This window comes from Pleurodeles waltl, chromosome 4_2 (assembly GCF_031143425.1).
Source record: "Pleurodeles waltl isolate 20211129_DDA chromosome 4_2, aPleWal1.hap1.20221129, whole genome shotgun sequence".
Lineage (NCBI taxonomy): Eukaryota > Metazoa > Chordata > Amphibia > Caudata > Salamandridae > Pleurodeles > Pleurodeles waltl.
In genome coordinates, this window is record NC_090443.1 from 46,315,602 (window position 1) to 46,339,515 (window position 23,914).

The window sequence follows — 23,914 nt, forward strand, 5'->3', positions numbered from 1 at the left end:
GTTCAACTATGAAAGACTGGGGCAGAGTGTGCTGACCTCGAATCTGAAAGACCAGGAGGGTACAGGTGGTTAATATGTCAGGCACACTAACACGTGACTCACTCAAATCCAATGCAACAGCCCTAAATGACTAAAATTAAGTATGATAAATTAAAACACCCAGGATCAGGATTGAAGTTAAAATCTTAATTGTACTCCTAGGATTAACGTCAGGGCCAATGGAATTAAGCAGCAGAGGAGGGCTAAATTGTGCAGCAGGACTGAGTAAATTATGCAGCAAGAAAAGGCAAATTATGCGGCGTAATGCGGCACATTTTGTGAATCACAATACATCATTATTTTGTCCATTTAATGTTTGTTAACACCTTCTGGCTGCACCTCATTTGCACTAGTTTAACACGCAAATATAAAAATAAGCAACAAAAAGGCGACTAGTCAATCTTTTCAAAAGGCTGTCCACTGCACAGCAACAAGTGGCACTGCGTTTTTAGTAACTTTTGAATCGTTTGAGCCAGAAACATTTTTCTGTTAAAATATGCAGTATATGCAGCAGATGATGAGTTATGCGACAAATGCTGCAAAATTATAAATATGCAAAAAGAAAAAACACAGCAGCCACACAATCGTAGAGTTCCAGTGGCCCTGATTATCGTTACAGGGTAGAGTGCTCATTTTTGACTGTAGAGCTTGTCCTCTAACTAAAAGGTGTTTGTGTTGCACTCTAGGGAAACAAGATGTTTGTTCCCCAAGCCCAAACGGAATGACTTGTACTCCTAGACTTAAAAGAGGGCAGTTCTCTTTGTAACTAAATAGTCTCACACTTATCTTACCTCTTAAGAACAGCATGAAAATGAACATACCAAAACAGTGGGGTAGCTTTGTAGTAAGTTGAGCCTATAGATCTCAACAAGACAGAGAAGTAAGTATTTAAAGAAAACTAGCTTAATTTCTGTTAATTCAAAGAAAACAGTATAAATAGAAAATGTGAAGTAAAAATACCCATAAGAGAACAGTGCAGGATGAACTAAGTGAAGTGTTTTTAAAAATGTTTACTAATGCTCAGCAACAATTTTAGTGTCCAGATTGGACTTGTGCATTAAATGCGAACTGGAAAGTACTAAAAAATGCATTCGAATATTTTAACCACCTACAAGTGATTCAGGCTGCTATATCGATATGTCCAATGTCCAGTCGACAGGAGGGAGGGCTTTCAAAAGAAGGTTTGATTTTATTTGAGTCCTGCAAACCTTGAGAACGTATATTTGACTATCCTGTTATGTCTCTCTTTTTAACTTTGGTCCATTGACACCCTCTGTTTTGGGCTTTTAAACAAATATTTTTGAAGAGAATTGAGTTCACTTCTTGAACAAGAAAGGGCATGATCTGTTGAAACAACATAATTAATTGGATATTTCAAACGGTGTTATTCGTGCCTTCTCCAGCAGGAACCTCATAACATGTCTCAGGTGAACAAATCCACTAACTTTTGCATTTGCTTCAATCTGGCTCCTATCTGTTTCTATCCCCCGTCTCCACCGCCCTCTACTCACCGGTCAATTAATTCTAAAAATTATTAACTTGTAGGTAGAAAGCACAAACTAATTAACAGGGGTTTCACACTGGAGAGAACATAGGGCTTTTTGCTCTATGCCTCTGTAAAATCTTTGCAATGAATCATCAAATCTCTCACTTGTACCTATTTAGAACAGGGTAAATGCAAACCTTTTGAGCTTTTTTGTATACAGTGAAATAAACCGGGGCACACAGACCGAATCATAGTTTGAGTTAGTCTTTCAAACTTGTTTGACAATGATACATTCTTACCAATAAATCAACAAAGCTAGTGAGTGATGTCACAAGCGTAGCGTTTTGGCAAAATCCTTCTATTTATTTATTTTAAATGCAGCACCATGGCTTTACAGAACGGCAGACAGATCAAGCAATGTCTTTTTGCGTGTGGCAGTAAGCGCTAAGTTAAGATTCTCTTATGAGTGAACTTGATGTGTAAGCTGCTAGACTTTCCCAGTGAACACCTCCACAATTATAGCATTACATATAAAATAATGCATTAAAGGAAAAAAAAAATCGATACAAAAGTCATCAATGGGCTCCGTGCAGACCGAAATTCGCACACCATTGAAGAAAGAAATTGGGAACGGTAAAGGCAAGTTCAGTTGTTAGATTACATGAACATATAGGTAAGGGGTACGCAAAAGGAAACATATTGGGTAAGTGATAAGAGTCAAAAAGTTAGGAGTCACTAATAGGTACAACATTAGGGGCAGGCTAGAAGATAGAAATAAGCGGTTAACATTATGCTAACACCGAGTATCAAAGTGAAAGGGTTAAAAAAAATAAGACTGAGAAGTAGGAATTTAAAAAAGACAAGGTTTATGGTAAGGGATTTAACCCTGCATTAAAAGAGGGAACAAAAAAATCAGAGGTTAAATTCAGATTTTCTGTAACAAAAAAGATCATTAAGAAAATATCACTCCATGTGATTTGTTCCCGACAAATAAATGACAAGGGCCCATAACAGAAGGAATTATTGATGTGTACTGATGGAAAGAAAAACATCAGTTTCCTAAGGAAAACACTGAGAAATAGATGCTCCTAACAAAAATCTCAGGCGAAGAGAGAGATGTTTTACGTTTTTTTATTAACAGCAGCATTTTAGAGTATGCCACAGGAAGAAGAAGAAAAACACTCCAGGGAAGAAGCCTACAATTTAGTGAGGAATTGGTTACCTATTTCAGAAGTCTGTAACTCTACTTTTAAAGTCGCTGGGAAAATAACTAAAAAGTACCCTCGACAGACATAGTTGGAGAGGCTAGACCAGACAAATCACAGCTGTGGGATTTGGGGTTTGATTACCTCTGGGATTTTTTCGTGCTAGGGACCCGCTCTACTATGGCTCTGCAAACTGAGCCACTTCTTCTGCAATGGACTCTCAGGGTTAAAAAAGGCAGACAGTAAAAGGCTCCTCGGGAAGTAGTGTGGCTGCAAGACTCAGAACGCAATAGTCAAACAGACAATTTTCTGCCAAACCCAGTGTTCTTCTCAATAAAAACAACTTACTGGAACATCAAAATGTCACACAAAACACAAAAGTGGGGGCTCAGCACAGAGTTTAAGGATCTAGACTACAGGTTATAGCTAAGCGGCCCACAACAGCTAATGTCCTATTCCAGGTTCCCATGGGGCCCTCCCTACCCAAGATTTGTGCAATATGTGTCATCACTAATGACAGGCATAAGTCAAGATCACTAAGCATCCACCATGTTAGGCAACCTTAGGTCAGTTCTTTAGATCTTCAGCTAGCAATGCTACATCCCTAATGGCAGGCTCACACTTACAGTTCACGGTACAGTCTCTCACACTTTCGTTTTCAGGCTCCATGCTAACTGTTCACAGCAGGCACAGTTTGGGAGCTGCTAAATAGCTGCACGCTTTTTAGGTTCATATGCTTAGACAAACAGAGCATCAGTCCTCGTCAGCGGATGTTGTTCTTCAGCATTTATGACCAATGGCTGTGAGGCAGGTTCTCTACTATAACAAAAAAATATATTTGCAGGGTACATAGCACAGCACAGTGGCAGCAGACTTCTGTCTAGATATGCTTTGATAGTTCCAGGCAGCAATGTAGGTCAGGTTCCGTTCTCTTCATACAGTTTGCCCCATGAACCATGCAGGGAGACCAGGTGACCCCCTCATGTCTTCGATTGGCAGCAGTTGCGCTCCAGATGTCAGTCAGCTTCTTCTGGGTGTCCATCACACCACAACACCGCTATGCTTCTCCTTCTGGACAGCTTCTCTTCCTTTCTCTGAGCAGGCAGGAACACAGGCTTCTGGTTGCTAGGCTGCTCCACAACTTCCCTAGCAAGTTGCACAGACTTCAGGTGATTTCCCCCTACCTCAAGGAGACTAGCTGTCATGCAGATGCCAGCACTGATCTCAAGTTACTTTTTACAACAAGGGAAAATAACCCATGGGTACTTAAGGACCAGGGTAAATTATGTTGAGAAGGAACAACGACCCCTCAAGTAGAACATTACTTCAGTACAATACACCATAGATGTCCAGGGAAGTCTATGTTCAATTTCCAAATGGAAAGTATACTGCGTTTATTAATCTTAAAACAAAAATTAGTGGAAAAACTAGGCATCAAATGAAATGTAATAAAGCCAAACCTATCCAATCTGGCACAACAAGATTCGGTTAACACTCAGGCATTCATAAGGTGACATAGAATTATATACAATGATGAGATCACAATTGTTAGGTATCCATACTCATAAAGACTCAAATGAAAGAAATACAGACAAATGAGCCAGGGTACTTCAGTCAACGATGTTTCAATCCCTTAACACAAGGTCGGGATCATCATCAGGACAACAGTTTTGCCTGAGGAAAGATGGTTACTACCAAAGTAACCAGATGCCTAGCCTAAACAGAAAACAAAAAAAGGAAGAAACAAAGGAAGAAAGAAAAAAACTAGGGGAGGAGATAGAAGAGAAATAAATGGCTTTCATTAGTAACCTGGTATTTATATAATCACATAAGTTCCAAAACCATGCATGAGCTTGAATTGGTGACAACATGTGAAACGACCTGCTAAGTGATGGTCAATGGAAGTGCTGATGAAATGGACTGCTTGCGCACGAAACTCGACAATGGTCACCGAAGAGATGCAAACAAGGGCCAGTGATGACATGCAAAGAAGGGGCCACGGGAACTTCAAGGAATCCAAGGCTAAAAATACTGCAAGGAACCACTTATTATTGGCGAGCCAAACCGAAACTGGATGGCGTGAAATGACCAATAGCAGCAGGTTACTATAGACTCCATAAAAACCACAGTGCATAAAGAATAAGTTACTTACCTTTGGTAACGCTTTTTCTGGTGGATACAGTACCTACCTGTGGATTCCTCACCTTTTGAATACTCCCAATGCACCATCATTCAATGGAAATCTTTTCTTTCTAGCGCTCCACATTGAAGAGGACATCACAGTAACACAGCTCCGTAAGAGACTCCGTCTGACATCATCGGAGCCATAAGAAGTCCTTGCAGGAGTGCTGACTTCAGTTTCACCCACTTTTTTTTTTTTTACCGTACATTCGAGGCGAACGGGTGAACTCCAGCATCACAAGCACAACATGTGCAAAGTCAACACAATAACATATCTATCTATATCTATATATATCTATATCTATATATGTATACACTCACACATATACACCTATATAAACATACATTCTGAATATATAATTTTCTAGAGTTACATATGTATACAACCTATAATATTCTTGGTATATCCAAACAGGCAACGGGGAGGCGGGTGGGACCATGAGGAATCCACAGGTAGATACTGGATCCACCAGAAAAAGTGTTACCGAAGGTAAGTAAGGAAATTAGTTACTTATCTGTAACTACAGTTCTCCAGTATTGGAATCTTTCATAGATTCACATGCTTGAATCATTCCCGTAGTCAAGATGGGAGTCCCCGGTACCTTAGAAAAGACAATGTCCCCAAAGACATAATAGCAATAACTTACAGCTCTACTTTGAAGTAATCTATCCAAGTCCGTATGTATAAAAAAATAATTAAAAAAAGGACCAAACTCCAGCATCAACCAATCAGATAATCCCACGCTCTGGAACCCTCCTGAGAGAAGCTCCAGTACCTGAGATTTTCGACTGCATGTCGTGCTAGGGAGACTCCACTGCGCTCTGCTAATTTTTTCCTCTTGAAATAGATTGTACCACTACATGTGGGATTATTCTCTATTCTAGTGTGTTTCTTGTTCACATTCAGAATATCTGGAGCCTGACATTATCAGCATAATGTCTGACAGAGAAAGAAAAAGTATCTTCAGAGCCTGCAGGACATGTGGAAAGAAAAGGCTCCACTCTGAGGATCCACATAGAGACCGTATATATTGCTTCTATCCTGAACATTCTGCTGCTGAATGCAAGGTATGTCGTACCTTTTCCTCAAAAACTTTAAAGGATAGAGAGAGAAGACTGCTCATATGGATTGTATTCAAAAGGTGAGGAATCATCAGGTAGATGTATCCATCAGAAGAACAAATTACTCCTGTATTGGAACTTTCATAGATTCACATGCTTGAATCATACCCCGTCGAGATGGCAGTCCCCGGTACCTTAGAAAAGACAATGTCCCCAAAGACATAATAGCAATAATTTACAGCTCTACTTTTAAGTAATCTATCCAAGTCCCTATGTAAAAAAGGGCCAAACTCTAGCATCAACCAATCAGATAATCCAACCCTCTAGAGCCCTCCTGAGAGAAGCTTCAGTACCTTAGATTTTCCAAGCACTAGTGTGTATCCTAAAAGTTGACAGAGAAAAGTAAAAAAGGGGAGCTTCTCCCAGGAGGTGTGTGGGTCGCATGTGAATCTATGAAAGATTACAATACTGGAGAACTATAGTTACAGGTAAGTAACTTAGGGCCATATGTACAAACACTTTTTCCCATAGACACAGAATGGGTAAAAACCTTTGCTACATCTGGCCCTTATTTCCTTACTCCAGTATTGAAACTTTCATAGACTCACCTGCTTGAATCAGACTATAAAGCAGTATTCACAGCACATTGCATAGACAATAAATCTTTGGAATTACTGACAGATACCTATCTTAACTGAAAAGGCATAATAGTAGTCTAATATGTAAATATGCTGTTACTTATGAGCATAAATATTCATGTCCGTCAACAACTATATCTACATACAAAGCACAACTATTAAAATATGCAATATGCAGTACTAGAAAAGAAGGATGGAGGGAGGTAGAGTTAGCTCCCCGTTACTGGAACAGATGCCGCAGGACCACCTGTCCTACCGCTGCATCTCCTTGAGGTATGGCATCAAGACAGTAGTGTCTTGTAAACATGTATGTACTTTTCCAGGTGGCCGCTCTGCAAATGTCTTGTAGGGGCACACCTGCGAACAGTGCCATCAATGTTGAGACAGACCTCGTGGAATGTGCCCTTACTGAGGATTGTAAAGGCTTACCAGCTGCTTGGTGACAAAACTTTAAAGCAGCTATTATCCATCTTGCTATTCCTTGTTTCGAAAGGGCTTGGCCCTTTCGCGGGGGCGCTATAAGCGACAAATAACTTTTTTGACTTGCGAAAATGTTTGTTTTTCTCCAAATAAAACTTAGTATTCCTTTTGACGTCTAACGAATGAAGAGCCCTTTCTGCTGGAGATGACGGATTTGGGAAGAAAGACTTCAAGAACAAAGGTTTGCTAATGTGAAAGTCTGATGGTACTTTTGGAACAAAGTTTGGGTTTTTGCGAAGTATCACTATTGTGCTTAAATTGAAGGAAAGGCTCTTGAATGGTTAGAGCCTGGATTTCGCTGATGCGTCTAGAAAAAGTAAGGGCCACCAGAAGAGCAACTTTCCATGATAAGTACTTCAATTCTGCTTTTTGAATGGGTTCAAATGGATGTCTCATAAGCTGAGATAGAACTGGGTTGAGTTGCCAGGAGAGTGTAGGAGGCCTTACTGGGGGAAAAACTCTAAAGAGTCCTTTCAGAAACTGTTTTATTCACCTGGAGGTCCATAAATACGGAGATGTCAGGGAACGTCTGAAATGAGATATGGCCGCCAAGTATACTCTGATGGATGCATGAGCTAATCTCATTGATGCCAGATGGAGGAGATAGGGCAATATCTTCTCTGGCGGCGACAATAGTGGATTAATCTGTTCTTTCTGACAGCATAAACAAAACAGTTTCCATTTCAGAGTGTATGATTTGTTTGTGCTATCCGCTCTGGCCTTTGAAAGTATTCTCCTACATTTGAGGTGAATGTTCAAATGGGCAAACTCATTGTGTTCAGGAGCCAAGCTGCTAACTTTAGTGATTTGGGGTCCAGATGCAAGACTTGACCCTCTTTCCTTGTTAGGAGCTGTGGTGAGATTTTCAGTCGAATGCGGCCTTTCTCTGAGAACAGAAGCAGTTCCGAAAACCAATGTTGGCGAGGCCAATACGGAGATATCAGGATTAGTCCGCAATGTTCTCTCTTGATTTTTGTGAACACTCTTGAAATCAGGGCAATGGGTGGAAAAGCGTAGGCTAATATTCTGTACCATGCCAACGAAAAGGCATTCCCCCACGAGCCCAGATGGTGATCCCAGCTTGCATAAAAGCGGCATTTGGTGTTCTGCGGAGTTGCTAAGAGATCTAGGTTGGGCTTTCCCCATTCCTTGAAGACCTGGTTGAGCGCCTTTTGGTTCAACTCTCATTCGTGACAGGAGGATGTTGGTCTGCTGAGGGTGTCTGCTGTCTTGTTCAGTCTCCTTGGCAGATGTTCTGCTCGTAAACTGACCTCATTTTAAATAGCTCAATTCCAAATATTTTTAGATTCTCGAGATAGGAGAAGAGACTTCGTTCCTCCCTGCTTGTTCAGGTAATGCATCGCTGTTGTATTGTCCGTTTTTATAAGAACCGCAGATTGTTTTATTCTGGGGAGGAAAGCCTGCAGAGCCAGAAAAACTGCTCTCACCATTAGGAAATTGATGTGATTTTTTTTAAAAGAGCTGTTCCATCTTCCACCTTCCACTGACCTGTAGATCTTGAAGGTACCATCCCTCCAGAGAGGCATCCGTGGTCATGACCAATGGGGGTCTATGAGGCAGAAATGAAAGACCTACTGCAATGTTCAATTGTTCTGACCACCAGTAGAGCGCTTTGACCACGTGAGGAGTCACTGTGACCGAGTTGCTGAATGAGCCCTCTTTTTGAATCCATGGACGATTCAATTCTTCTTGTAGGGGGCGCATTCTTAGGCGTCAAAATGGAATTAGTTGAATGCAAGATGACATCATCCCCAGTAGCGATTTGTAACTGCGTACTGAAAGAGACTTTCTTCTTTGAACTCTGTTTGCTAGAGATATGAGTTTGGTTTGTCTCTCCAATGTCCTGATTGTGTCTACTGTTGCCCCTAAAAAGGTCGTTACTCTTGTTAGCAAGATTTTTGATTTGTTCCAATTCAGGGTGAGACACAGTTCATCAAATAATTCTATGCAAGCCTTCGTTGAGTCGTGAGACTCTCAATACGACCGTGCTTTTACTAGCCAATCGTCTAAATATGGAAAAATCTGATGTTTTTTCCTTCTCAGCCAAGCTGCTACCTGAGCCAGACACTTTGTGAAGATTCTGGGGGCAGATTTCAGGCCAAATGGAATCACTCTGAACTGGAAATGGCTGCCGGCTACTGTGCAACAAAGACATTTTCTGTGGGTAGGTGAAATTGGGATATGAAAGTATGCATCCTGTAGATACAGGGTTGCCATAAAGTCTCCTTGATTCACGCGGAGAAGAATGTCCTGCAATGTGACCATGCTAAAGGTTTGACGTTTAAGGTATTTGTTTAAGTCCCGGAGGTGGAGAATGGGACGCCATCCCTCCCAGTTCTTGCGTACTAGAAAGAAACAGGAGTAAAAACCTCTGCCCTTTTCTGAAGAAGGGACTCTCTCTATAGCTTCCTTCTTTAGCATGATCACAACCTCCAGGCAGAGTTGTTTTAGGTGCGTTTGAAGGAAGGTATGTGGAGGGTGTGATGGTGGGATTTGGATGAACTCCAAAGTGTGGCCAAATTGAACTATCTTTAATACCCAATGGTCCAACGTTATTTGTTGCCATTTTTTTGTTTTTTAAAAGTGGGATATTCTTCCCCCCATTCTGTGAATTGGTGGTGGGGATGTAGCCGGAGCCTGAAAGCTGTCATTGGCGACGAACTGCGTCTTTGCCCTGATGTGCTCTACCCCTAGGAGGTCTGGAATAGGATGCCTGGGGTGGCTGTCTCTGTGGCTATTGTAGTCAAAACTGCTGAGACGCTTGGGAGGGATAACAAAGGTTTTGAAAACTCCCTCTATATGATGGGATTCCTCGACCTCTGGAGGCTCGAAAAGGCAACTTCATGAATTGTAGGGTACCCAATGATCTGGCAGTGTCCGTATCAGTTTTTAACACTTGCAAGGCTTCATCCATGTGTTTGCCAAAAAGAGCCTCCCCATAAAACGGGAGGTCCAATACTTTATTCTGTACTTCCGGTCGAAAGGAAGTTGCTCTAAGCCAGCCCTGCCACCTGCTAGTTGTCCAAAAGCAGTGGTAGCAATATCCACTGAGCAATCAATAACCTCAGCCGAGGAGTATTCCCCCTCCAATAGGATCTTCTTTACTTCCACCTTTGAATCGTACAAAGTTTGTCCGGATACGGAGCAATATTCGCCCATAATTACCTGTCGTATCTACCCAAAATTGCCAAAGAGTTTGCTTCTCTCACTATATGTCCTGGCATAGATGAAAACCGCTTTCCAATGTTGTCCAGCCTTCTACCTTTCTTGTCTGGAGGTGCTGAAACTGGCATTGATGATTCTTTGAACGTCTCTGCGCTGCCTGGGTTATAATTGAGTCTGGCTTCGGATGGCCAATGAGACATGTTGGAGCGTCTTCTGGAGCTTTATACTTTTTGTCTAACCTTGGAAAGACCACGTCACAATAGCTGAATTTTTAATTACTTTCAGACCTTCCTCCCAGATGTAAATCACTATGGGTATGAAGCGTATACTCTTTTGAAAGGGCTCCTTAAAATCGTAAAGGAAGCAGTCCATTTGCTTGGATGGCATGGGCAGCCCAAATGTCTTCGCTGCTCTTTCAAGTAGATTATGGAAACCCCCAATGTCTCCTGGGGGTGAGTCCACCGGAGTAGGCAATGGAGATGATGGGGTTGGTAATATAAAGTTGTCCCAATCAGATTTCGTGTCCTGGAGCTCCTCTTCCTCTCTCTCCTCATTTGAGGAGTCTGTAACATGCATAAAGGTTCTCTGCAGGGTACTCCTCGCCGATCTAGGTAACAACATAGGTTGTGGTACTGGGGTGGAAGATATCGATGGTGGGGGTTCCGTTGGGATTTTCTCTGACCATGGTGCAGAGAGAAACCTTTTTTTGCAATCTGACAACATAAGCTGGAGATCAGAGATAAGGGAACTTGGATACAGACCATCTCCTCTGGCACACCTTGTTGTTCTCTCGGAGGAGAGAAAATCCTGCTGGTAATATCCCTCTTCATCATCTTGACACTTAACGTGGAGCTGAGAAGGACTATGAGCTGCCCCACATGGCCCATCATCATCGAATCTTCCTCCAGTAGATGGGCCGGAAGTAAAGGTGAGACCTTACTTGGAGTCGTGCCATGCGGAGTTATATTCCCTTTTCCAGTCAAGGCCTGAATTTTTCTCCTCATCGACGGTGCCGTTGACAAGTCGTTTCAATCTGCGAGGGACCCCTCTGGTCTCCTTCGACAGTGTCGTCAACAAAATCTTCGTTGTCAATGGTCTGGATTTAGTTACCGTCGACGAGCAAGAAGCAATTGTTGATAGGCTGGTAACCGTAGACGTGGTCGCCACTGATACAGCCGCTGTATATGTTCTCGTAGACAATGGTGTAAATGAAGATGACTTCATCGACGGTAGGGTGGTCGTCGATGGTCTGTCATCTGGGGCTGAAGAAGGCTTTTTAAAGGCAGTAATAATTTCGGTGGAGGTGTGGATGGCTTTGAAGAAGGTTTAGACAACTCCCTTGAAATTGAAGGCCGGTGTTTAGATTTTGAAGAAGATTTTCTCTCATGAGGTGACGTCGATAGACTGCGGCCTTCACCAGAACCCTGTGAGTTTTTTTTTTTAAAGCTTTTGAGGGTTGCCCTGAACCCTTTTTAAGAGTGAGGTGATCTTTGTCTCTTTTGGGACTTTTTAGATGACCAAGAAGATTCTTCACCATCAGAATCTGAGGTAGGGTTTGTCCTTGTTTTAAGCTTTTGGAGCCATACGAGAAGTCTTCTCTCTATCCTTTAAAGTTTTTGAGGAAAAGGTACAACATACCTTGCATTCAGCAGCAGAATGTTCAGGATAGAAGCAATATATACAGTCTCTATGTGGATCCTCAGAGTGGAGCCTTTTCTTTCCACATGTACTGCAGGCTCTGAAGATACTTTTTCTCTCTCTGTCAGACATTATGCTGATAATGCCAGGCTCCAGATATTCTGAGTGTGAACAAGAACCACTCTAGAAAGTGCTAAAATCTATTTCAAGAGGAAAAATTGAGCAGAGCTCAGTGGAGACTCCCTAGCACAATGTGCAGTAGAAAATCTAAGGTACTGGAGCTTCTCTCAGGAGGGTTCCAGAGGGTGGGATTATCGGATTGGTTGATGCTGGACTTTGGTCCTTTTTTTACATAAGGACTTGGATAAATTACTTAAAAGTAGAGCTGTAAGTTATTGCTATTATGTCTTTAGGGACATGGTCTTTTCTAAGGTACCACAGACTCCCATCTTGACTATGGGGAATGATTCAAGCATGTGAATCTATGAAAGTTCCAATACTGGAGTAATTTGTTCTTCTGATGGATCCATCTACATGTTGATTCCTCACCTTTTGAATACAATCCGAAAGCAGTCCCGCACTCGGAGGGGGGTGCCTGTTTGGCTATACCAAGAACTCCTGCAGCACTGAACGGGCAAAATGACCGCCCCATCTCACTTCAGAGTCTAAGCAGTAATGTTCTGCAAAAGTGTGAAGAAAAGTCCAAGTTGCTGCCTTGCAAATGTCAACAACAGGTACACCTCTAGTCAAAGCAGAAGTGGCAGACTTGGCCCTGGTCGAATAGGCTCTAATGCACTCAGGAGGATTCTTCTTTGCTAGCAAATAACATATTTTTATACAAAGAATGACCAACCTGGAGAGTGTTCTTTTGTGGACAGTTTTGCCCTTCATCTTGCCCACGTAGCCAATGAAGAGCTGATCATCCGTCCTGAAGTCTTTTGTCCTGTCCACATAGAAGTTCAGTGCTCTTTTTGGATCCATATGATGCAGCCTTTCCTCCTCGTTCGAAGGATGGGGAGGAGGGTAAAAGGACGGAAGGGAAATAGATTTTTCTAAATGGAAAGGTGTCACTACAATAGGCAGGAAAGCCGCCCTGGTTCTCAAAACCACCTTATCAGCCTGGAGGGTAGTAAAAGGGGGTTTTACGCTTTCAGCTTAAAGCTCACTAACATGTAACGCCGACGTGATACCTATTAGAAAAACAATCTTAAACGTAAGAAGTCTCATCAGGCAACTATGCAATGGTTCAAACGGTGAACCCATCAAATATGTTAAGACTACATTTAAATCCCACTGAGGCATTATAAATGGAGTGGGAGGAGGCTTATTAGTCAAACCCTTAAGAAAACTTAATACCATAGGGGACTTAAACAAAAAGGGTTGATCAGGTAAACAAATAAGAGCCAACAGCGCAGATAGGTAACAATTCACTGTTGCAACTGTGCAACCTTGTTGTGCTAAGGAAAGAGCAAATTGTAAAACAATAGACAGATGGGCCTTTAAAGGATCAATGTGTCTCTCCTCACACCACTAAACACATTTTGCCCATCTGCCAGCATAGACAGACTTGCTGGAGTGTCGCCTGGCCGATAAAATAACATCCGTCACTTCAGGGGGGACAGAAAAAGAACTCAGATTGACCCGTTCAATCTCCAGGCATGTAGGTGCAGGCTCTGGAGGTGGGGGTGTAGAACCTGCCCCTGCAACTGCGAGAGGAGTTCTGCCCTGTGAGGGAGATGGAGCAAAGGACACAGTGAGAACTGAAGGTGGTCTTTATACATTACCAAACTCCTTTTGGCCAATCCGGGGCTAGTCATATGACTTGGGCCTGGTATTGGCAAATCTTCTGCCGAACCCGTGGGATCAAGGGTATGGGAGGAAACGCATAAAGCAGCCAGTCGCTCCAGCTCAATTAAAACTCGTCCCCCAATGCTCCCCGCATCGGATACTGAAGGCTGCAGAACGACGGGCAGTGTGCATTCTCGCGAGTGACAAACAGGTCTATCTGAGGTGTCCCCCACAACTGGAAGACGTGGAGAACCAGCTCCGGATGGAAACGCCACCCGTGGTTGGCTGAAAAGTGCCAGCTGAACCTGTCTGCACATACGTTGAGAACTCCAGCCAAATGGTTTGCTACGATGCAAATCCGATGGTCCTGAGCCCAGGACCAGAGTCGCAGAGCGTCTCTGCAGAGAAGGTACAACTCTACTCCTCCCTGTTTGTTGAAGTACCACATTGCGGTAGTGTTGTCTGTCAAGACTTGTACCGACTGACCACGAAGGGACAGGAGGAAGGCCTTGAGAGCCAGAGGTATCGCCCATAACTCCAACAGATTGATGTGAAGCATCTGTTCTACTGGAGACCAAAGACCTTTGATTTCCAGATCCACCAGATGTGCTCCCCGCCCTAAAGCGGAAGCATCCGTTATGACTGTGGTCACCGGAGGTGGAAGACAAACCAACCTTCCTTGCGATAGGTTGCAGTCCACATTCCACCATCAAAGATCCGCTGCCGAGTCTCTGGATGCTGTTATTGACTCCTTGAGATCTCCTTTGTGTTGAACCACTGCTTGTGGAGGCACCACTGGAGCGCCCTCATGTGCCAACGTGCATGAGTGACCAGCAGAATACAGGAAGCGAACAGACTGAGCAGGCGTAGGACCTTTAGGACCGGAACATCCACTTCATTCTGAAACATTGGAATCACAGCCCGAATGTCCCAAATTCTTTGAGGAGGAAAGGCATGATTCAATGTTGTGTCCAGTACTGCCCTTATGAGCAGGAAACGCTGAGAGGGCTTGTTCAACGAAAAGCCCAAGTTAAACAATAACTGGGTTGTCATCTGCAGATGGTGCAACACTAACTCTGTATGACTAAATGGAAGGACCGCAAACTGGTAGTGCTGCGACTCCACCATGAATGGAGATACTTCCTGTACGACATCAGAATGGGGATGTGAAAATACGCATCCTGCAAGTTGATAGGAACCATCCAGTCTTCCCTGTCCAGAGCAAGATGCACCTGTGCTAAGGTCAGCATTTTGAACTTCTCCTGTTTGAGGAACCAATTCAAAATCCTCAGGTCCAGAATGGGCCTCAAACAACCATCTTTCTTGGGAATAAGGAAATATCTTGAACAACATCCCTGACCTCTTTCCTTCACCGGAACCAACTCCACTGCGCCCTTTAACAGCAGACTTTGAATCTCCTCCCGAAGCAACAGCAGGCGCTCTTTTGAGCAAAGAGTTTGTTGGGGAGGGAAGGGTAGGGGAAATTCCCAAAAGGGAAGGGTATAACCATTTTCTACAATGCTCAGCACCCCACGACCTCTGTAAGATCTGTAGAGGGGGTTGCCAGGCTGTTGACTCTGGAACTGCTGCCTCCCTCGAAAGGAGGAGCTATGGCCAAATCACATGAACTTACGGAATGGTTTGTAGGTTGTGGAGAATTTTTGAAGACCCAAAGATTTAGCAGTGGCCTTACTGTCCTTAAATCTTTCTAGGGCAGAGTCAGCCGTGGCACCAAAAAGTCTTGATCCTGCAAAAGCTCCAGAAAATGGTCCTGTACCTCCTGCAACAATCTAGGAATGATCTCTTTCGCTGAATCCATCAACGCATGAATTTACCTGCCAAGCACTCAAGTTGCATTGACTGATTTTAGTGTCATGTTTCCTAAAAAAATGTATTTTTCGCAGATTGCTCCATACGCCTAGATTCTCTATCAGCAGGAGTTATAGGAAGTGACCCAGGAGCTGATTTAGATGAAGAAGATGCTTGCATCACCAAGCTTTCAGGAGTTGGATGCGGACTCAAGAACTGTGGGTCACCTGGTGCAACTCTGTACCTCCTGGCTATGGATTTACAAACTGCAGGAGTAGTAACAGGCTTCTTCCATATACATAATATAATAATAATGGCTCTGACAATGCATCATTAAATGGAAGAAGGGGTTCTGTTGACGAGGTAGAAGAATGGAGAACCTCAGTCAAAATATTAGGTTTTAACCCTGTAGTAGGCAGAAACAAATCTAAAACGTCTGCTGCCTTTCTAATTACTCCATGATATGAAGTAACCTCCGGAAGAAGCATACCCCCAGGGGATAACAATTCCCACTCTGGGGATGTATCAAGCCCACTCGCTAAATCAAGTCCTTGAAAGCCATGGGAAGGCAATGGTATCTGACCTTCCTCCAGCTCCTGATGTTCCTCCAAATACTGCTGTTCCTTTAACAGCCTCAAAGCTTCCCTCATTCATCTCAGCCTGGATTCCAGGCACGGCATCAATAGGGAATTTACCGGCTTCATTGACGATCCAGTCCACTCATATGGAGTCGAAGGCAGAAAAGGCATAAATGGATCTGCCTATACGGTGCTGTTATTCCAAGATTAAATGCCAAAGCACCCATGGGGCCAGCAGGCGCACCAGAGGGGACCACTGCTATCTTGAAAATACTAAACATAGCACTTAAGAAATCAGACAGATCCGTTCCTGGAGCAGGAAAGGCTGGATACTCTTGTACCTTTTGTGGAGGTTGAACTTGACTTGTCACCTGATCTTCCAACTACTCCTGACCTTGTGTGGATGCTGGAGAAAATTGAGCCACAGGACCTAAAGGCGAAGCCGATATCTCCACCAAAGACTGTGCCCGTTGCACCTCAGGTGAATTCTGTTGAGGAGAGAGAGTGGGACTCACTTCCCAAGTCGTGCAGTGCCGAGACCTCGAAGTCGGAGATACCGATCGAGAGCTGTCATCTCTAGACGAGCGACGCCTTGAACCATGGCAACGTCGTTTCTTGTGCGATCTTGAAGATCTATGCAAGTAAGACTCCTCCGAAACCGGGATCTTTGTCGGCCTGTCTTCTCCTTCTTTACTCCACTAGAGTGAACGGTACATCAGAGGAAAACCCTGATCCTCTGAGCCATGCATGTCTGGTAGCAGTTGCATTTCCCATGTCTCTAGCAACAGAGTCTGCAGTGCTTTGACAGAAAGAGCTTTGCCTCTCTTTCTTTAAGAGCCTTCAGATTCATGCTCTGACAAGACAAGCATTCCTCGACGTCATGATCCGAACTCAAACACCAAAGGAAGTTCTCATGCGGGTCAGGGCGAAGACATTGTAGAAATAAAAATATCTCCCTCTAAACAGTTGTAACACAACGGAGAGTTAGAAAAACCGTTAGCGTTAAAGGCGTGGAAAAAAGGAAACGGACGCCTGATGCCGGCGTGGACTTCTTATGGCTCCAACGACGTCAGACGGAGTCGCGTGCAGAGCCGTGGTATTGTGATGTCCTTGTAGACGTGGAGAGCTAGAAAGAAAAGATTTCCATTGAATGCTGGTGCAATGGGAGTATTCAAAAGGTGAGGAATCCAAAGGTAGATATATCCATCAGAATCACAGTGCTAGACCAATGTTAACCTGGAAAGACGCAAAGTGAGTTACCAAAGGGGGTCCATGAGCAAGGTAAATAGAAATAATTGAAGTTACCCCTAATGTATCCATATGCTTGTACTACCTGAAAAATAAGAAATTACAGTGGTAAGAATCAAAGAAATGACAAGAGGAAAAGCCAAGGCTCGCCATTGAGTCTTGTTGACACACAGTATTCATGAGCCTGTTCCCAGCAGTATCGCATTCTGGTCTCTTGAAGGTCAGAAGTAAATAGTTTGTCTCCTATGCATATGTTAGTTGGTGTTAATATACTCCACTCTCCATAGCTAAATTCACATGGATTCAATTGTTGCTTGGAATTCGGTAACAATGAAGATCAGTTGATTTACCCGTTTCTAATTCCAGAAATGTAATACTGGTTAATTGCAGTGTTTTTAGCCTTGTTTTTCTTGAAGTACCAGTGGCCCTTCTTTGCATGTCATCACTGGCCCTTCTCTGCTTCTCTTCGGTGACCACTGTTGATTCTCATTTGTTTATCTTCTATCTCCTCCCCTTGTCTTTTCTTTCTTCCTTTTCCCATTTAGGGTAGGCATCTGGTTACTTTGGTAGTCTTTCCTCAGGTACTACTGCTGTCCGGATGACGATCCCGACATTGTGTTAAGGGATCAAAGCATCATTGACTCATTTTTCTATACTTCTTTTAATTGAGTCTTTATGAGTATGGGTAACTAACAATTGTGACCTTATTATTGTATATAATTCTATGTCACCTGATGAATGCCTGAGTGTTAACCCAATCTTGTTGTGCCAGATTGGATTTTTATGTCTTTTTATTACATTTAACTTGATGGCTAGTGTTCCCACTAACTGTTGTTTTAAGTTTAATAAATACAGTATACTTTCCATTTGGAAATTTAACATAGACCCCACTGTGTATCAATGGTGTATTGTACTGAAGACATTTTCTTTTTGAAGGACCGCTGTTCCTTCTCAAAATAGCACTGATCTGAAAGCAGCCCACTTAGTACTCTGTGCAGGACTCTCTTCCTTGGTCAGTGAAGTAGCTTGTAACTGCAACATAGTGTCATAGTTTGAATCACACTTTTATACTAATTTTCCAGACAGGGATTTTGGACTCACAGTCTTGAAACCAGTCTGGGGTGGTTCCCTTTGAAATGTCATTTTCTGTCTGTTGTGCTAACACAGATTTTGTGCAAGGGGATTGCTCTCACAGCAGGCAATGATAATGCAGGCTCCGAGCAGGAGTATGCCATAGCATGGGCACAATGAAGTGTGAAGACTCTGTACTTGGCTGTCATCCGCTTTCCTAAAGTAGCAATCAGGGAAACACAAAGGGGCAGGCATTGTCTGGAAAGGTCCTCATTTAACAACATAGGCCCTCATTACCTGGCGGACAGCGGTAATTTGGGGGAAAGGTACTGCCAACAGGCTGGGGGTAACGCTGGAGACTTCGGTCTCCAGCCAGGCGGCCATCACAATCCCACCCTCTGGATTATGACCCCGCCTACCGCCATGGTTTTCGTGGCAAATCTACTGCCCCGAAAACCATGGCGGTAGGCACTATCAGTGTCAGGGAATTCCTTCCTTGGCACTGATAGGGGTCTTCCCCCCCCTCCCTCTCCAGACCCCCCCGACATCCACACACCCACACACGCACACATACACACTTATACACACATGCATATCCACATCCACCCATGCACACATACCCTAACCCGGCAACACACACCAACATACATTGTAGCACACACACATTCACAACACACAACATACATGTACATTCACATTCATTCATTCATTCACGCATTCCACGCGACTCACACCCGCATGCACACATACAAAAACAGACAAACACCCCCCCAAACACACAACACCCCCAGCCCCCTCTCCTGTCAGAGAACCCGACTTACCTGCTTGCAGGGGGTCCTCCTGCAGCAGACGGGACACGGTGCTGCTGCCAGCAGCAGCGTCCGCCAGCAAAATACCGCCAGGCCGTATCATGGCTCATGATACGGTAAGCAGTGTTTTGCTGGTGTGGCGCTGCTGCTGGTAGCAGCGCCACCTTACCGCCGTCATGACCCTCGACTGAATACCGCCATCCTTCTGGCGGTGTTCCGTCTACGGTCATAATGCGGTTGGCGGCTGGTAGCCACGGCGACCGTATGTTGGCAGTAGGCGGCATTTACTGCCAATGTCATAATGAGGCCCATAATCTGTTACCTAAATTCATCTTACCTACCCATCTAACAATTGGCAATATTTAAGAAGATTAATCAGCATTCCTTTAATAAAAGTCTTCATAAAACCTCTATGGAAACCCTTGAATCAATCCTCCCTCAATTAAATAGTGTCTGGGTCTGCACTGTCTAGCTTCAGGAATGCAGGAAATACACTTCTGACGTCTTGGGTAACTGTACCCACCCCTTAGCTTGTGCAATACTTAATTAGGGGGAATCTAAAATGGATCCCAATGGTATCAGCACTCAGATTCTCCACACATGATGGCTTGCTATCATACATGTTACATAAATCATTTCAATCTTCACAGTTTGTTTCTATATTCTTCCTCCAATCAGAAATCAGCTTCAGTTCAGACTCCAGCCACTCTTGCCAACACGTGTTTCGTCTGGGGAATCACCCAGTGACTTCATCAGGGCTGTGGATTAGTGTTTCCCTATATATCAAGCTGTTGTCCAATTTCCATTCTTATTTTGTTCTCTTTAGCCCAAAATGTTTGTATGCTTTTCAAGTGTTCCTGAGTCTCCAAATCTCGTATACATATTCTCCCCTCATATCCTGGTTCCCCGTTTGTCATCCTCATGTACAGCGAGTACAGAAGTGGCTGGAGTCTGAACTGAAGCTGATTTCTGATTGGAGGAAGAATACGGAAATAAACTGTGAAGATTGAAAAATATTGGACATTTGTGGGACGTGTGCCTTTGTATATGGAAATTGTTATCGACGATCACAGATTGTTGATGTGCAGGGATTTGGGGTGTTTTTTCCTGTAAAGTGCACCGTCTGTAAATGAAATAGGTATTGTGGTAAAACCTGAACATATAGGTGGACAGGAAGCGCCAATATCTCCTTTAAACCACCCATTGATTGAATAGTACATACACCATGTATACACACTCTGCATGCCACATATAATGTTAGCAGCAGGGCTGGGTGTTACAGGTAGGCTGAACTTTACATGAGTGGGGACCGCATCCTCCTGGAACTTAAAAGGTCTGCTCAAGACTATTAATCCACAAACATCGGTACAGTGCCACTATCACTTTAGGTCAATAGCCTAGTACAATGACAACAGTCTCATGTCGATAAACGAGGGCATACTTGTTGCGCTCCGCCATGTCATAGGGCAGGTTTGGACCTTGGCTTTATTATGAATGAGTCTATTCTTCACCCCACACACTATATATTAGATTAATGGCAAACCAACGTAATATCAGAATAGCAGTTTTGCACTCAGAGCAGGGATACAAACCTGTTATCATGCAGGAAACATACCCATCTCAACAACACCCATCCCATTCTGGCCTTAAAGTTGCAAGCATGCAGGAGGACACTGCAGAGATACATTTGGATGGTCTGGGCCAAGGATAGTGAATCTGAACACTGACAAAAGGTTAATGGCCTCTCTCGGTGAGAAGAGGACTCTAGCGTGGCGCAGCAAAGAGCAAACCAATTGCACTTACTGTTGGACTAGCCTTCATGATAATCATACATCATGATATAAATTATCACATAGTATCACTAAATAGCTTTCCAGTATCAACATCTGTGAATGAAATGCCAGGCTGAACCCACTCTCACAATTTCTTTATTGTGTACTTTGGAAAAATGTCACTTATGCTGAACAATCAAACAATAATTAATACACTATCTAACCTCTAAAGGGTGGCTCTGGAAACAATGACGTCAATTTACAAAAGCACATTGAAATATGGATGATGGCCGTATTTGTTGATTAGATTCCCTGTAGTCCCATCTCATTCTGAACTGTGAGCTAATTTCCATGTTATTAATGTAAACGAATGGGAGGTGCAAGAACTCACCAGAGTGCGTCCTAAGGTGGCCTGTGAGTGCGTCCCTCCTGCGGCAGGCGTAGTTGCAGAAGGGGCACTTGAAGGGCTTCTCGCCGGAGTGTAGTTTGATGTGCCGCAGCAGGTTCCCCTTCTGGGTGAAGGAAGCTCCACATTGGTTGCAGTGGAATGGCCTTTCACCTAAAGTGGCATTAAACACAAAGTTCTTGCTAAGAGTCACAACAGGGAATGTCCACTTGCAACCTTGACAATAAAATTCCCCAATCTAGTTTCAAGTGGCCGTACTAGAATAGCAAGTGGTGCTTAAATGAAGACGCAGACTGCACAAGACCCATGGATGAGGCTTGGACGCATTTAAACCTTTGACAGTGCAGATTCTGTCCCAACTACAGACAAAATGGCTACACCCCAGGAAAGGATTCACTCTAAACACAGCATATCATTTAACAGTATTTACAATTATTATGTAATGGCACACTCACTTCAAAGACTGATACTCCGAAAACACATTTAATAGATGACTGAATTAAAGTGATATAATCAGGGTTTTAGAATTTCTGCTGCACAGCAAAGAAAAAGAAGTGAAGGTGGATAAGGGAGCAAACAAAGATGGAGGATTTTAATGAGGCAATATAATCAACTGTCTGCTGCTGGGAGCGAAGGCAGGGCCTACATCGTTTGGTCAGCTAGAGGGAAAGGAAGGATTTAAAAGATTAAGTGGGAACTGAATATTAGTTTTAATTTTTTTTCTTTTTTTTTTTTCTTTTTTTTTACAAAACAGGCCAATATTTATCTTCACTTTTTAGACTGTGAGTGAGTGCTCTATATTGCGGGAACAGCCCCAGAGAAACGTCTGATTGCAGAAGAATTGGATTTGTGAAATGTTAATTAGATATGAAGAAATTCTTAACTTCTGGGCGTTTTGCCACTTTCTGATATCTTAAGGGGAGGTGGAGGTAAGCATAATGTTGCTATCTGAGGGCTTTGAAAGTGAGGCAAGCAAACCTGTAATTAAGTCTGGACTCCAAGGGTAGCCAATTACGTTCTTAAAACAGGCTTAATATGTTTATACATTTGAAATCAGAGGGTTATCTGTAAACTGCAGCAGAGCTTTCAGAGGTGCAAGAGCATTTTTAGATACTCCAACGACCACGTGTTTTCATAGTCAATTTTGCCGATCACAAAAGACTTAACTAAAACATAGAAATCAGTTTGAGTTAGGAGTGGTTTGAGTGTTTTAGAGAAAGAGAGCTAGCGAATTCCATGGGGTGCTTGATGTGTTCTGCTAGAGAGATTCAAGTCTATCCAGAAGTCACCAGATATAATTTCTTGTCAGTTGCCTTAAACATGTTGTCCCAAGAAAAACCGATAGGTAAGCTATAAGTGAGAGTCAAGGGTTTTGCTTTAAATTGGTTGATACCTTATCTGACAGACAGACAGCAGACGGTGCATGTTGATCCATACTAATTGGCGTTCAAATTCATGGTGCAAGGGGTCCCAAAAGGATTATTGCTGAGCTCTACATTATTCAACCTATACATCCGACCACTTGCTCAATTGGTATGCTTTAGTGGACTCAGATTTATGACTCACCAATGACACACAATTGTGATAATAAGCCACTTGCATCACTGACAGCTCCAACACCAGCAAGGAACTGTTCAACATAGCCAAGGAGTTCACCAACTCATCAACAACCGAAAACACAATCACAAGCTCTCTGCGACACCCTATCAGACCTTTTCCATAAGAAAATCAACACCATCTACCAAGACTTCACACCCAAAGCCCCACCGAGGACAAAATCAATCACCCCAACACCCTTCCACACCAGCTCACCTCATGGAACATCCTCACTGAGAAGGAAACAGCGTCTATCATGAGATTCATCCACTACAGAGCCCAGGAGGACCCCCTGTCCCCACCACACTTTTAACTTCAGCAATCAACCCATCAGCAGAGCACTCATCAAGGTCCTCAACTGTGGGATCACCACAGCCCACTTTCCACAAAAAGGGAAACATGACATACAGATGTTGCTGAAGAAACCATCCATGGACCCAGGAGAACTCAAGAACTACCAACCCATCATTCTGCCCCTCTTCTCAGCCAAGGTCATTGAGAAAGCTATCAACATCCAGCTAACCAGACGCCTGGAAAACCACAACCATTTGGACACTGCCAAGCCGACTTCATATCAAGGCACAGCACCAAGACAGCTCTGGTCGCAGCCACAGACTACATCAGAATGCTGCTAGACCACAGAGAAACAGCAGCCCTCATCCTCCTTGACCTCTCAGCAGCCTTCAACACTGTATCCCACCAGCAGCCTTCGACACCATATCCCACCACACACTCATCAACAGCATCCACCAGCCCGCAATTCAAAGAGCAGCCCGTAAATGGGCTGCTTCCTACCTCACAGGAAGGATGCCTAAGATCATCATACCTCCCTACTTCTATCACCTGTGATGTAACTTAAGGCTCACCCCTCAGCCCAACTCTTTTCAATGTATACATGACACCTATGGCCGACAACGCTCAA

At 43.5% G+C, this 23,914-nt stretch overlaps 1 protein-coding gene across 6 annotated transcripts in view; it reads right to left on the minus strand.

The window, feature by feature from the left end:
* IKZF4 (IKAROS family zinc finger 4) overlaps positions 1 to 23,914 on the minus strand; it is a 179,523-nt gene that overhangs the window by 28,439 nt on the left and 127,170 nt on the right. For all 6 annotated transcript variants that reach the window (XM_069230592.1, XM_069230589.1, XM_069230590.1 and 3 more), the window contains one exon: positions 21,382 to 21,549. In XM_069230592.1, coding sequence (XP_069086693.1) covers positions 21,382 to 21,549 — 168 coding nt within the window. The remainder of the gene's footprint in view (positions 1 to 21,381; positions 21,550 to 23,914) is intronic.